The sequence below is a fragment of the Orbicella franksi genome, chromosome 3 (genome assembly GCF_964199315.1).
Source record: "Orbicella franksi chromosome 3, jaOrbFran1.1, whole genome shotgun sequence".
Taxonomy (NCBI): Eukaryota; Metazoa; Cnidaria; class Anthozoa; order Scleractinia; family Merulinidae; genus Orbicella; species Orbicella franksi.
Genome location: NC_138147.1, coordinates 17,714,625 through 17,730,884, shown reverse-complemented (window position 1 = coordinate 17,730,884; position 16,260 = coordinate 17,714,625). Strand labels below are relative to the sequence as shown.

At 41.5% G+C, this 16,260-nt stretch overlaps 1 protein-coding gene and 1 long non-coding RNA gene across 3 annotated transcripts; one reads left to right on the top strand and one right to left on the bottom strand.

The window, feature by feature from the left end:
* Positions 1-1,450: 1,450 nt before the first annotated feature.
* LOC145481639 (uncharacterized) lies at positions 1,451-5,262 on the bottom strand. 2 transcript variants are annotated; one of them, XR_014048666.1, is made up of 3 exons: positions 4,280-5,253; positions 2,841-2,885; positions 1,451-1,988 (listed from the first exon to the last, which is right to left on the bottom strand). It is a non-coding gene; the product is annotated as an uncharacterized LOC145481639 (long non-coding RNA). The 2 variants fall into 2 exon arrangements; XR_014048667.1 differs by lacking the exon at positions 1,451-1,988 and adding an exon at positions 2,150-2,243 and having other exon boundaries at positions 4,280-5,262.
* Positions 5,263-5,447: 185 nt separating this feature from the next.
* On the top strand, positions 5,448-16,253 carry LOC145481621 (solute carrier family 28 member 3-like). Its single transcript, XM_081460135.1, has 11 exons — positions 5,448-5,674; positions 8,703-8,901; positions 9,230-9,401; positions 10,733-10,874; positions 11,402-11,593; positions 12,263-12,424; positions 12,559-12,815; positions 13,439-13,607; positions 14,310-14,489; positions 14,909-15,089; positions 15,634-16,253. Exons 1-11 carry the CDS (start codon positions 5,654-5,656, stop codon positions 15,711-15,713), a joined length of 1,755 nt encoding a protein of 584 aa, XP_081316261.1. The 5' UTR covers positions 5,448-5,653; the 3' UTR covers positions 15,714-16,253.
* Positions 16,254-16,260: the final 7 nt, after the last annotated feature.

The window sequence follows — 16,260 nt, the reverse complement described above, 5'->3', positions numbered from 1 at the left end:
TTTGTTATTGTGATCATTTGTTTCAGTTCCAATATGTAAAAGAACTGCAAGACATGAAGAAGTATAATTTAGAAATTGCAAACCAGGTCCACATTGTTTGTGTCACTTGTTTTGTCACTGCCCTAAGAATGGCTACCATTTTAATTTTACTCAAACAAGCTAGCCCCCGAACAAGCACCTATCTTGAATAAGTGCTGCATTTGGGACAACAAAGGAAATTATTATTATACAACATCTGCTGTGGGTAACAGGTTTAGGAAACATCACCAGCAAGTCAAGAAATTTCAATGTAAACCATTCACACTACATTGTTTCAAGTTTAACAGTCAGACAAATCATTTATGATTAAACCCATTACTGTAGAAACTACTAAAATATGTTGTGCAGCTTTCACGGCACTCTTTTGTAAAGGAAGCATCTTAAGCTATCTTAGATAAACCCAAATTACAGCACAACAGAGACCCACGTCCAGAACTTACACATACGTTCACTACAATAATTTTTATTGCCTTAGTAACAACTTATTGGAGATTTGCCCACAGAACAGGCGGATTAGCCAGCTCTAGCACGATACATGAGCACACACGAAGCGTGAGAACAAGCGCAAAGCGAAAAAATCCGCCTGTAGTCACACCATTGTTTATGCTCTTCCAACCGTTTGCCTGGCGAACAATTTTTGCCAATTGGTTGCTTTAAGCTACGTGACGTCAGATGCAAGAAAAAACAAAATGTGTTTGATTCAGGTGACAGGCCTACACTGACTCCTACAGCTCGTGACATTTCTACATTTAGGTACCATTCTCTTATGAATTCCAGCCTCTCCACCTTTTATTTTGCTCTTCACTTGTTTCTGAAGGGCACTTAATGTCATGTTATCAGGATGACTTTTTTAAAAGTAGAGTAGAACCATTAGACTGTTATAGGTCAGAGCTCTGTATAGTTTCAGCTGTTATCTATCGCTTTGTAGAGTTTGACACCTCTGTAATAGGCAATTTGCATGATGGCGTCATTTGACTACAACTACCACAATCCTTCACTTTTTCTGTTTTTTTTTTTTGTTAATTGGGGCAATTGTTATTTAAACCCCACTGGGAATTCAAAATTTCAATAACAAAGAAAAAACGAAAGGAATTCTGGTAGTTGTAGTCAAATGACGACAACGTGCAAATCTGCTATTTGCCATGTGACAAATAAGTGTGGTTTTGTCTTGCCTCATTTCTATTGCAGAAATGTGTGTTGTATCTCTTTAATTCCCTCAGAAGGGACAAAGTCGGTGATCATGTTGATTACTTGCATTCTATATTGTGATGCTGGCCCTGGTTGTTAGATTAAAACTGTGTTAAGTTATTATTCTATTTCTTTTAGAAAATACCACAACGAAAAAAAGAAAAACAACTTGTTTACTTCGATCATGTCAACACCTCATGCTAGTTCTGTGATTCTACCGAGTTCTAGCGTTCTATCACGAATGCTGTTCTCTGATTAGCTACACTACTCACTATCTATTCTGTGATAGATAGTGAGTAGTGTGGCAGTGTGCACTTGTTAACAAAATGATGGCCGCTTCTTGGTATTTTCGAAGTGTCTGTGAAGAGGATTTAGATAGAGTTTTGAACAACAAGAAGATTCATACTAAAACAATTAGATTATTCACTCTCGATTTCTATGCGTGATAGTTGACTCAGGCTGTGCCCTCGTCAACTATCACGCAATAGAAGTCTCAAGCTCATAATCTAAATGCTTAATAGAAACATGGTTTTAACCAATCAGCGCGTGTATTTGCTTTGGGTTATTTTCTAATGTACAATAAGGATGGCTGTTCCAAGATAACCTGCCATCCAGTGCTGTCATCAGATCATTCTTTAGGACGGCAGGGTTCTCGCAAAGCCCTCATTCCTTGAGATTAGGAATATCAATCTCCATACATTTCACGCCTCCACTTGACATTGATTTGACACATTTTGAGGCTGCTGATGTGAGTAACAAACCTAACAAAAGCAAATTAAAAGAGCAACATAATAAGATTGCATCTTCCTGATCTGGCCATGTGATGGCAATATATTGAAACTTTTAATTACATAGGTGTAGAGGGGCTGAGTTTTTATGGTTGCTAATTCTGTCAGTAGTGTGCAAGGGTTGACCAGTTTCCATTTACATTACTAAACGCACAGGGATTTGATTACGGCTGGGCACTAGGTACATTGACCAGCTGTGAGGAGGATTTTGCCATCTGGTTTGACCATCTAGAGGAGAGTTTTTCTTATATCAGAAAATCAGTTCAAATAGTTTTGTCCAACTGTGAAAACCAGTTGCCCTCCTACTGAAAATGTTAATGAAACCCTTCAACACAGTTCCTGCTTTTTGGTCGAGGCTGAAATCTTGGAGTATTGGACAATCAGCTCAGCAAATGCAACATTCCCAGCACACTGAACACATCTTCTACAACAAGTGCAAAGACTGCATCAGTGTGTCAGCCAGCTCACATGTGTAGCTGGTTTCAGGACCCCTGCACTTTCATCACAGCTAATTATTACAAAGAAACTTTTTCACACCTGCTAGGTACATAATTTGTGTGTATACTTAAAACAGCTGAGGGGCCTTTTTAAGCCGGCTTAAAGGGGGCAGATATGGGTAAGGAACACTGATTTAAAACATTAATCAGCGGGTACAAATAAAGAAGAAATCAGGTGTATAAGGTTACAACTCGAAAAACATACACAATGTGTTGATAAAAATCATGTCAACCACTGCCATCAGTGGATTACCAATTTGCATGAAATAAGTAATGGGGAGGGCAGTCGATAGAGCTTTGAATGAGTACTTTTTTTTATTTTGCTTACCTATGTTTCAAAAAGATGTTTCCATGCAAGATCAATAAACAAAACCTGTTCATGCAAACACCAAAACACAAATATAAAGCAGAGTTTAGCATGAGCAAAATATGTTTTTAGTTTACATTGCAAAATTCCTAACCACATCCACTCAGAAAGAGAGTTAATGAACTAATCAGCCATTATATTCATGAGTCTTTATAATGTTCATCAATGTGAATGTGAGTCAGATATTAAGTTTGTCTATCCCAATATTATTTGGAAGTTACCTGGATACAAACAGAATCTCCTGGTCGTCTAATTAATGCAATGCACAACCTCCAAGATGGGAAAGAAAACACTCAAAGCCTGTATTTTTACTCTTTCTTTTTTGGTCAATGTTGGTTGAATTGAGCAAACTTGAAGTATTTTGATGGTCAAGCTGATTCTTGGGGTGCATGTACTGTTTTAAGAGTAACTACATTGTACCTTAGAGCTAAATTGGTGATCTTTGTAATTTTTTTACATAGCCATCTTCAGCAAATCCTTGCAATAGTACTTAGAGGTCTTATGATCCAATCAAACATGCTAAGTCCAATGACTCCTATAGCAACTTATCACACAACATTTCTTGTTTTCAAAATCAATATTTTTGACAATACCAGCATCCTTGAAACTGCTACGATATTGTAATAAAATACTTAGTAAGTTACTTGGAAGGTAAACTTCATTACAGCTAGTATTGTATTCATGTGAAGCAAATAAATGTTTTCAGTCCCTTTCTTTGCTCAGTATTCATTCGTTTGAATAGTTCTATCCCTGGGAATTCACGAATCCCCTTGTTTCACCGGCCATAAATGTCTAGTAAACAAACTGATTACCAACTGAAAGAAAGTCTGTTATAACATAACATGCGTTCTAGTCCTATCTAATTCCTATGGAGTGGCGGTTCTAAAACACAGGTCACGGGTCATTGTTTTACCAATACTGGAACAACCCTAACCTCTTCCCGATACTAACCTTAAGCCTAAACATTGTCTTAGTGTAGTATTTAGGCCTAAAACATTGTCTTAGTTTAGTACTTAGGCCTAAGGTTAGCATTAGGATGGAGTTAGGGTTGTTTCAGTATTGGTAAAACAATGACCCGTGACCTGTGTTTTAGACCCGCCGCCTGTTGAGCCATCATGAACGAAATCTCTGCTCAGCTGATTGTGGCGTGTCCGTGTATTGTGAGAACTTTGAAGTCAATCACAAATAAAACATGTTTTAGCGCCCAAGTCATGGATGCACTTGGGAAGTTTGGAGAGCCCTCAAGAAGCTAGAGTTGCTCTCGGCTCTCGCCTCGAGCAACTCTTACGCTTCTTTCGTGCTCGCCAAACTTCCCGCGTGCATCCATAACTCGATATACGTACGCTAAGCATGAACCAGTTCTTTACAAGCAAACCAAATGCAAATTGAACATTACTTACCAAAATTCATCCAAAATGGCTACAACAATGATCATTCGAACGCATGTTCTGAGCTTGTGGTGTATCATGGGATAGTAGACTCCAGACTCGAAAATTAGGATAGGAACATCAAATCCCCTCGGATCCATAGGACAAACGGAACGAACAGACCCATTTACTAGTATTTGTGGCCAAACATCAAACAGAAGAGGTCTTGACTACCAAGTAACAAATGAGAACGTCAATTTGGCAACGAGTCAAAAGCATTGTGAGCCTGAAGCGTGGGCGGTGCAAGGTTTTTCAAAGTTTTCCAAACACACTCGAGTGTTGTTTTTTTTTCCTTCTCATTTTTCGCTCGGAGAATGTAAGCATATCCAAGCATATCTATGATAACGGTAATGTTACTATGGCTTCCATGGTTTATAAAAATAATAAATGAGCGTATTTACATAGCCTTCTGCAAATCTTTTAGGGAAATCAAAGTGCGTGTCAGTACCGGTATAAGCACAATATTCGTGATGAGAGTCTCATACTGAAATGATTAACTTAAAAACGGCTATTGTAAATCTACCACGTCGGTCAGGCTAAAAACTAACGAAAGCAAAGGTAAAAGGAAATCATGGGATTAAATCCCTCTTCTCAATAAATCATTTGTTAAATATGGCATAAATATTGGCATGTAGATCAGAATCATAAGAGCATAATCATGTACAATCACTTTATGTAAATTCTCTCTACTCTCAAAGTCTGATCTGGACACTAAAATGATTAACTAACAACTGAGAACTGTACATCTATTTCGTCATTCAACCTGAAAACTGACGAGATTAGGGCAAAAGTGACACGTTTTCTCCCTTTCTCCTTTGAAATACAGCCTCTCAACCGATTATATGCCCCACGTCTTGACAAACTTTAGCGCTGGTAATCTAAATGCGCCGGTCGTGACTTAACCGTCGAAAGAAAGTTAACTTCAAGAGTTGTCACAGGTTATCACTCGTCAGACAGCGAAAAGGAAAGAGTTTGATTAAACAAACGTTTTGTTTATAAACGGTTTTCTTTACTCAATGAAAGTCTTAACTCCAAACTCATTGAGCCACCCAATCATGTCGTTCGGGTTGCCCAATTGTTTGTAAAAGAATTTGCATACTAACTATTTAAATTGCTCATTAAAAGTCGATCAATTGTTTCACACAGAGTGCGGGCAGTCGATTGATCGCTTTACCTCCGAAAATCGCATGAATTAAAAGAAAACAACAGAAGATGAAGTTTTCATAAGAAACAGTTTTCTCCAACGGATCTTCGACTGCGAAGCTGATACTATAGAGAGTAACCTCTGTGCACGACACGTGTTTGCAGCAGGCTTCATTACACTCGCCGGACTTTAAATAATTTGCAATGAATCCTGGTTACGGAGAGGTTAGTATATTCATGGTTGTTATAAATATATAAGTCTTGCCGCTATGAAGACAACTAACGATATCTCACGATCGTGTTTCCACGCGCCACTATGATAGATGCAACAGCAGATCGCGTTAATTCTGATCGGGTTTGTTGACGGTCACAGAGGGTTTGATAATCGATATATAAACTAGGCATTTAAAGTTGGGAGAAATAACCTCTAGCAAGCGTAATGATAGCAAAAGGATGGCCTAGCTATGTTCAAGCTGAAATTTACTTTTTTTTTGATGTCGGGTGCAAAACGTTTCGGACTTAAAGTTCTCTTAAAACTTTTCTCTATGTGAAATACGATGTGTGCGTAATGTAAATATGACAGTTGACGACATCAGAATCTGTCACTTGATTATCACTGTATTTATAAAAGTCACTTGATATCTGACAAAATATCCTGAGTGATAATCATCAAGTAAGTATGTTAAAATCGTCTCTCGTGATCTTTATACTTACATATTAATACAACACGATAATTTATGTAGAATTCGAGAGGTTTTATATTATTATTCAATTTCCGTCAAACTGTCGCCTCTGTCTGAGCCCCGGGGACTCACTGATTTTGAAAGCTTTTCAGACACCGGAGAAGTAGGGTTATCAGCGATAATCACAAGTGACGTCAGATAAATGACATGTCCACTCTTTAATTAGTCTCCTCCGCAGCCGTTTTTTGGGATGTCACGCAACGCTCCCCCCAAAGAAACGGCTGCTCACATCCGAACAACATTCCTTTCACGAAATTAGCCAATCACCGCTTCCGTTACATTTTTAAGAACGTTTTCGCGCCAAATTCGCTCTTTGAAACTTGTCCAATCAGGGAATGTTTTTTATCGTTGTATCCCGTCGTGGGAGATGTCACAAATAAACATACAGATTTCCGGCTTTTGTTTAGGGACGCCGAAAAATACCGGCGACGCTTGAACGAGCTTTCTATGAAGCTGAAGACTCTTCAAAGTTCAAGTTAATTATTAGAAGCTTTCAACTCAAAAAATTACTGTCGAGAAGGAAGATATCTATTTCAACTTAATAAAGGAACCAGGAAATCAAGTAGCTTCGCTCGATTTGTTGACATCGAGTTCTGAATGCCGCTCTTTCCGGCCTGATTACAATCTGTAGGAAGCGTTTGGCCCTTGATTGACGCTTACAATTTGACATTTCGAGAAAATATATATCATCTCATTTATAGCTGAACATAGCGATGAGCACATGAAGCACTTGTACTTAGGACTTTCATTTACAATTTTTTTCGTCCGTCATGATCGTAACCTGCGAACACCGCCTATTTTTGGCGACGTGCTGCGTGAAACAAAAGCCAGAAATCCCTCGCGTGTTCGCACCGCAGACCTTTCCGCGCGAAAGCTTACGTCATTTACACTTTGCTATTATGTGATTGGTCTGTTCAACGGAGCGCAAACAAACCACAAACACAAAAGGAAAAGAATGTGGTTCGGATGTGAGCAGCCGTTTCTTTGGGGGGAGCGTTGCGTGACATCCCAAAAAACGGCTGCGGAGGACACTACTCTTTAATACGAAATGTCAGTCATCTCCCCCCAGGGGAGTAAGGCTAAGGACGGGATCAAATTTGCCCGCAGGTCAACGCAAGTGTTTCACCATTTGGCCACCCAACTCAAGGCATCGCGATTTCAAGGCATTGCTGTTTTTAGCAATTAATTTGTATTTGTGAATTATTTGTAATGTAAACTTAGCATTAGCTTTTAATGTATGTATTATTTAGGGGAGTTTGTTACATTAGGTCCACGTCCTTAAACTCTCTTTCAGGGTGTCTTTTGAATTTTATTTCTTTAACCCCTGAATAAAGTCTTGTATGTATCTTGTATGTTTTCCTTTTATAAATTACAACATCACCCACAATATCCGCCATTTTGTTTGCATGATACGGTAGTTATATTTTGGCCGCGCGGGCCTAAGCCCGTAGCCTTGAAATGGGTTTTGTTGCGTGCACTTGCGAGGAAACTTGCGAGTCCGTTTGGCCACTCAACGCAAGTCTCCACGCAAGTTCAACTTGTGAGTCCGTTTGGCCGGGGCTTAGGGGCGAGAGATAACTGACATTTCAGGCTATGAATAAGAAAGTTAAAGATTTCGATCATTGTGATAATTAATAACTATCAAATTAAATCATCATGATCAAATTATAATTTTAAAAGGTCTTCTTGGTGTGTCTTTAATTTCCTTCAAACCATCACGTCTGTGTCTGACGGGGTTCACCTGTGCTTCTCATTTTGCGAAGTGGGAGGTAAATGGGGGGGGGAGGGCAGTTGCGGTGCTACAGAAAGGTCAAGAGAAAAGTTCTAATCTTCTCATAACAAGGCTTAATTAATGACACTGAAAAATATTATTTATTCCATGGAAGAATACTTAATTCATAAGGACTCCGGTTCAGGACGATTGCAGAGGAGATCACCCAAGCGTGCGATCAGTCATTGAGCACGACCCGAAAGACTTTTCTCTGACGAGCTATGTAGGCCGTCCTCAGGTTAGACTCGTTTTCCGCCAGTCTCTCACCAATGCTTGGTACAGGAATGCAAGGGGTATCGCACTCTACACACGGCAGCCTTTGAACAGGTTTCCGAAGAACGAAAAAAACTACCCGCCCTAGACCACACCCTTCTTGTTCACCTCACTGGTTTTCTTCACCCTATACCTCAGCTGGGAAACTGTTCACAGACTATGCGCACGACCGCAGAATGCGCCGTAGAAGCTGCTTGCGCTTCAAGATGACTGATTGGTTATCTGCGCTTTTCGACCATTCGGGCTATTTTTATATACGATCGACCTAAGACCGTGACCTCCCGGACAACGGCCTCTCGACCCCTAACATTTATACGGTACACTCCAGAGACAATATGTTTTTCGTTTTCCTTATAAGGTTTAAGCTACCTTTTTATATTGACAATTTGACGCTTTTGAGCCATTCAAAACGCAATAAATGTATCACGTGTAGTCATTTCACCATCAGTGTGTTTGTTTATTCCAGGTCGCCGTTTCCCATTGCACAGAGATGAACAATATTGATATAGCGGAAGCAATCGAGAATGGGAGGCCACGGGCAGCCTCGGTGGAAAGGACCCGCAAATGGCGCTGGTTAAGAAATCTTCAGGATTTCTGGGTCGATTACTCCTTCCAGATCGTTGTTGTGTTTATTGCAATTGTACTTCTTATCTATACAATCGTCGGTAAGTGTAATAATAGGGCAGAAGTAAACAGAAGAGCAGAGTATCGGTACTCGTGGCACTGAAAGAAAAATACAGTAAATCGATAGGCACCATATGAAGAAATTTCCGCACCACATACTGCAGTTCAATTAATTGTAACAGGATCAAGGAGGATGTCAGTTCATGTGTGTTTTACTGAAGTTGATTTTGCAGTCAAGGTTTCTAACAGAAATTAAAGAAATCCCGACTGATCATAAATCAGTGAAAGTAGTGATTTTTCTCACCATATAATCAAGACGAGTTAATCGTTTATTTCGGCTTCGTTTTATTTTCTGTCTTATCCTTGCAGCCATAAGTGTCAGTGGCTTCCGTCACGCAACGGGTCTCTTCGTCATCTCCATGCTTTTCTGGTTTTGCGTGATATACATGTTCATCCGTGACCATTGCGGTGAGACCATTTACATCTCTTGCTGCTTGCCTGTTATCTCACTCGTGCGAAGGAAATGGAAGTTCCTTAGATGGTAGGTTGCATGAATTACTAGTCTCCTAGGCCGCCGCTGATGGTTTAAGGTCTGAAACCAGGGTGGGAGCGTTGCGTGACGACGGTTGCGTGTATCTGTGTATGAGGCTAACGCGAAACCATCGTAGAGAAACCTAATTGACTCAATAAGTAAGAGCTTCAAATAGACTTACCGCAAAATCAGTTAGAAAAGCTTAACAGCTAAGTGCTGCTCCTATAGAAAAAGCTCCTTGGCTATGGCGTAGTCCGGTCGTGAGCGTAGCGTTGCGTGACAGAGAGAGACCGTCAAAACTAAATTGTGCCCAGCAGAGCAAGTGATAGTGTCGAGCGACAAATCCCGAAGTGTCGTGATCTAGAGAAAAGAGTATTTCCGTTTGGGAATTTAAGTTACTGGTTGAGTATCAGTCAGTACTATTTCCATCAAAACGCCTCCAGGAGTACTCTCGAAAAAATCGGTGGGGTGGTGCACACGCTTCTTGGAACCATTATTCTTTTTCGGACCAAACAGCCCCAAAACCATACCCTTTGGTGCCACGTATACAACTTTTATATACTATTTATGTAACGCTTTCGAGTGGTATGCCATGGAATATCCTTGTATTTTTCCCTCGGCTCGAGCCTTTAGGCGAGTGTGTATGCCAAGAAAATAGAGGTGACAAGCGGGATATTCCATTTTATATACTAATTAAACGAATGCGCGCACTCTGATTGGTCAATCAGCTATGGTTTATTGTGCCAGTAAACTCATGGAAACTTCGCGTGTCTTCTAAATTATGATATAAAAGCAATAGACCACAAGTTTCTATGGTTTAGAGGCATGATAAACCACTTGGTATTTTGGAAGAATTCGTAAATCACGAGCCGCAGGCGAGTGATTTACGAATTCTATTGGTCTATTGGTCTATTGCTCAAGTATACCACGAAAGAATACAGTGGCCAGCACCATCAATACACGTGAAGGTTGGGTGCAATACCGTCGAGTATTCAACGGCTTCCTATATTCTGATTGGCTGCATTTTCCATAGCATGGTACAAAAAGGGGTATCCTTCTGCATCCACGAAAATCTATCAATGGAAGACCTTCCAGTAAGAGAAAATGATATCGAAATTGAAAGTTGGATTTCTCTAACAATATTGTTTTTCCGCAGTCTAGAAGTGCGCTCGCCCTAACAGACAACTAAAAAAACAAAAACGTACTAGGGGTAAATACAAACACCAAAACAGGAATTAAACCCCCTTGCAAGTAGGGTTACCTCATTACTAAACAGTTATCGTTTGCTATAAGTTTCTTTTTAATGTTGTAAGTGTAAAGTTTACTCATGTCTTCTACAGGATTGTGTTGCTTGTAGTATTGACGTTGCTCGCTTTATGGTTTGGGCTCGACACGGCTAAGGACCCAAGAAGATTTATATCTGTAGCGGGAATGCTGGTTTATGTGGGGATCAGTTGGGTGTTCTCAAAGCACCGAAGAAAAGTAAGTTACGTTGTATTTATTCAAACCACTTTCGTAGAAAAAAAAAAACAAGCTCGTTTTAAGGGTCTTGTCTTTGATGCTCTCTAATACGACCGGGGCACTCATGGTCAAGGAATTCAAGAAGAACCAGGAGCACAGGTTGAGTGAATCAGATTATAGAGTAAATGACGTTCTATCAGGTGGTCACGACTTGCAGCTAAAAACGGGAAATAAGTGACAAGCTCGGGGACAGTGGCTTGGAAGAGAGGCGTTGCTTCTGATTGGCTGAAAATTGCTGAAGAGATATTTTTACGTTGGCTCTGATTGGTTGACATAAGTTTACGTATCGAATATCATTGGTTTAAAAGCGCACTAACTGGACGCTATTTAGACCATTCCCTAGATACCTTGTTGATTAGCAAGGACACGACTGCCTCTTCCAGTAAAAACAGCGACAAAATAGTCCCGACTTTTCGAAGCATTTTAAATAAAAGATTTGTATTTTAGGGATGCAATCTTTAAATCTAGGTTATTATATTGCATTTCAGGTGAGGTGGCGGCCCGTCTTGTGGGGAATGGGTATGCAGTTTGTATTTGCTCTGGTTATCCTCAGGACCTCTCATGGATTCTCAGCTTTTAAATTCGTTGGAGACACAGTGGCAAGATTTCTCGACTACACGGATGTTGGATCAGCTTTTGTGTTTGGAGAAGGATTTTTGGAGCACTATATCGCATTTAAGGTATAATGAGGCGCTGATAGAGAAGAAATTTCAAATAAAATTGACCTTAATAAGTAACGATTCAAACGTTGAAAATTTTGACCAGTTTAGCTCTGTACAAAAGATTACGGAATTCGTCTCGCAGAACGTTGGGAAGAAGGCGTTGCGTTGTACTGTTAGAACGCAAGTTTAGGCCCCGTTCACTCTAGGCCATTGAAATTTGAAAAAGGCGTTTTCACTCTCAAAATGCATTAGATGTTTTCCGTCCACACTACTCTGGAGAAATTTGAAAACGCAACAAATCCCCGGCCATTTTGAATTTGTGTTTGAGGAAAACTCGGTCAGAGAAATCACGTGATTATCATCACGTCTTCGCTTCCAAAATGTTTCTCTCCACGCTAAAACGCAAAGCCGGCGTTTTTTATTTGAAGAGCGTTTTTGAGAAGCTCCGATTTCTTGACGGATTAGTGTGGACGATAGGCCTAACCGTAGAATAAAGCTGCGTTTTCAAATTTCTCCGGCGTAGTGTACGTATATGGGCGGAGCCTTAGTGAATAGAAGGTGCTACACCGTTGTATATTTCACTTACCAGCAGGGTCACGTACAACTTATTTTGCAACCAAACTGAACAAGTTGTCGTTGCAAAGGTCTTGCCCTATGTTCATTGACTTATGTTGAAATCTTTTCCAGGTTCTCACGGTCATCATCTTCTTCAGTTCTTTTATCTCGGTGCTTTACTACTTGGGTGTGATGCCGCTGATTATAACAAAGATTGCCTGGCTCATGCAAGTAACCATGGGAACCTCTGCTGCCGAGTCTCTCTCAGCCGCTGGTAATATTTTCGTAGGACAGGTAAAGTAATTCTGTTTTCTTGCTCCGTTACTGAAAACTGTTATGTGGCGTACCAAAAGCTATGCCAACACCTTGTATAGCATCAACTTGGTCTGGTACTTCTTCGTCAGCAATTTTTTGCTCTATTTCTCCAGACTGAAGCACCTTTGATGATCAGACCATTCCTTGCAGCTCTCACTCAGTCCGAGCTCCACGCGGTCATGACAGGAGGCCTGGCCACTGTTGCAGGAGGAATCATGGCTGCCTATATTGGTGTTGGGATTCAAGCCTCTCATTTGGTCGCAGCCTCAGTGATGTCGGCACCTGCTGCTTTAGCTGTGTCTAAAATCATGTATCCAGAGACAGAAGTGCCGCAGACTAAGTCACAGGACGATATACATTTCGACCAACCGTAAGTATTCTGGTCACTTGAGTCCCTAGGGGGTCTTTTACCACAGTAAGGTTCTTTATTCGACAAACACTTGCTAGGCTATTCATCAAAATCCCGTCTCATAGACCCATTCTTGCCATCGTCTGTCATCTCTGTGTTCCTTTGGGATGATCCGGATCAGGATCAATTTAATCATCCAAGATCACTCGGATCATGGTGCATTAAAGGAACCAATAAATCTACTCCGGGCTCCGATTCATCGGTTCCTTTGATGCACCATGACCCGAGAGATCCTGTTCTGGATCCGCATCACCGCAAAGAAACGCACCCTAAATCATGCTAGACGATCAAAGACGATGTTCTCTTTGAGTATGTTCAGAGATCTGTTTTATATCGGTTGTCACTTACGCGCGAAAATTCAAAATCGAGAAACGAACAGTCAGAGAACCTTCACGGGTAGCGCTAGGACTACGTAATCATCATATTCTCTCGAACGAGGGAAGAATCGTGCGCGCCGACCTCGCCCACCCAACGAGAGGTAGGTACGAACTCTTTTCATCGAGTCGCAATTCGTTTCACGAGCACTTTTTCTGTAGCACATGTACTCAACTGCATTGTCTATTTTCATTTACATATCTCTTCAGAGAAGAAAGAAATGTTATTGAGGCTGCAGCCAAGGGAGCGTCCACTGCCATCTCTTTGGTTGCCAATGTTGCCGCCATGCTCATCACGTTCTTCGCATTCATCGCGTTTTTCAACGCGGTATTGTCGTACTTGGGAAGAATGGTGGGATACCCTGAACTCAGCTTTCAGGCAAGTTGATTTTAATTTTGCTTTCACGTCGTTGTTAATTTAGTTGAGATCGTGTTGAAAATCAGTGTTATGATCATGAAAGTCCAATCCGTAGACTCAAATTCTTATAAGATAGCAGTGTTATCGGCATTTGGAACTCATGTCTCAATTTGACGAGAGCGCATCACGTGACATAATAATTAGAAAATATGGCCACTGGAATCGCTTGTGATCGGGTGGTACCTCTTGAAGGCTACGTGCCTTAGGCCCCGACCACACCAATGCGTTTTCAAGTTTCTGTTTTCATTTCGAAGAAAACAAAGCAAAATATTTTCGATCACACTAGCGTTTCCGTTTTGTTTTCACCTGTCCACATTGATTCACCACACTTCTTGATACGTTTTCACCCATCGTCCACACTTAAAAACGCCTGAAAACGCTGATGGAAATGACAGTATATCACCATTTTCAAAGGCCTCCGTGTTCACCTATCCACACTAGAAACGGAGGGTTTTCAAAATGTTCCACTTTCAAAACCGTTTTGAAAGCCTCCGTTTTCATCAGCGTTTTCGGTCGTTTTAGAGTGGACTATAGGCGAAAACGCATCAAAAATCATGCGTTTTCAGGCGAAAACGCATTAGTGTGGTCGGGGCCTTAAAACCTGAATGACAACGATAAATCAGCTACTAACTTGTCCATCATCTGTCTCATCCCTCCCCTCAGACCATCTGCTCGTACCTCTTCATGCCGTTCGCGTTTCTCATGGGAGTGGACTGGGCCGACTGCAATACGGTGGGGAGGTTCCTTGGGATTAAAACGTTTCTCAACGAGTTCATAGCTTACCTTGAGATGGCGCCATATATAAAGAACCGACAGGAAATGAACGGAGGACCCACAATATCGGTAAGAATTTCGAAACTTTTAAGTGTCGAGTCCAGACCTTGAGCTAAGGGGCGGGGTGGGAAGGGGGGGGGGGGGAAGCGGTTTGTTTGCTTGCCCTGCCGGCTTTTCTTCCTTCTGAGATTTTTTTTTTACCCAAAATAAGGGGGTGGGGGCCCCGGGCCCCTTCCCTAGATCCGCCACTGCGAAGGTAAGCGTAAGCACTTCCGAAAGTGATCTGAGTTTTCGGAAGACTTCCAAAGTTACCGAAGGTTTACGAAGATAATCCAAACTTCTTCGTTTCTACATCACAGGGTTATCATGATCAGACTTTAGGACTGAAAGTTTCCGAAAATGCTTCTTTTGGTATTTATTGAGACTAGGCAGACTTGTTTCAAAGACGATTATATTTTATAACTTGGTCATCTTGTTTTTTATTGCAGCGTCGATCGGAAGTTATCGCTACTTATGCGCTTTGTGGATTCACAAACTTTCTCGGCCTGGGCGTATTACTCGGAGGACTGGGTCCAATGGCGCCCAGTCGACAGGGGGACATGGCCAGAATTGCTGTACGGACCCTGTTTGCAGCAACGATCGCTTGCTTCATGACGGCTAGCATTGCTGGTGAGTGCTGGGTGGTTATAGCTACTAAAAACTGTAACAACACAGGCTGAAATACTCATTAAGTAGTCTAAAAAGATAAGGTATAATTGTTATGGACATCATATATGAAGTCACATCGCACTCAAGGAGAATGACGTCATGCTACGCTTTCCTTGGTCTATCGTTTTCGGGTCACGTAGTCGGAACGAAAAGTGGTACTTGGGGTGGTTCGTCCCGGATAAGTCACTATATGAACTCAGTTAAATAACCTTGCTCTCCATGAGTCCTCGTAGCTCAGTGGATAGAGCGCCCGCCCGGTGTTCGGGAGGTCATGGGTTCGATTCCTGTCGGGGACTCAGAATTTTTCTTTGTTCCACGCTCGTGTCATGTTGATTAATTCACCTTCACATCACTGAAATCAGTTGACCGTGAAAGCCTGGGAGAAAGCCGTACAGGAACTAGACAAACAATTTCCCAAGGTTTGTATCACAGTCTGCCATCCACTTCAAAAACCCCTTAGCTCGTTTGGTTCGTGCGTTTATCCCACTGCATTTTTTATTTGCAGGATTTTTGTATGACGAGTCCTTCGAAGCAGTAGCAACTCCAACAGTAAACACCACTATGTCCCCAACGACGTCTTCATAAAACCTTACAAAGTTTTAGCCACTAGTTGAAGTAGACCTGACCAGTGAACGGTACATAAATCTCTCGTGTTCCGTTCTTGATTATGCGAACACGCGCGAAGAATCAGACGAAGGAGGAGTTGCTGTCCACAGACTCAATATCAACACATTACATGTACAACTTTCAATGAAACAAACGCGGCCCGTAGCTCTCGCCTGTGAACAGGCTCTCTATAGTCGAGGATGGGAGAAAAAAGGGGAAAGAGGCCACTTCACTCTCAGCCAGTTCTTTCTTGGCCCTTCCAGCCGTGGTCAGACCCTTCCAGCCGTGGTCAGACCCTTCCAGCCAGAGCCTGTTCACAGCCTACCCGTGGCTCTTGCTGAAATAAAGTTTCTGTTTTGGAAATCTCACTGTTGGTTTCCCAGACTGCGCAGCCAATCAAAAATGAACTAACGCGCGTGCAGTAATGGTACGTGGCTACTCGTAATGCTTCACCTTCCCGACCTGGTTTTTGACTGGAAGAGCAACTGGAAAACCAACAGACACATGCCAAAATTACGGACGGGGG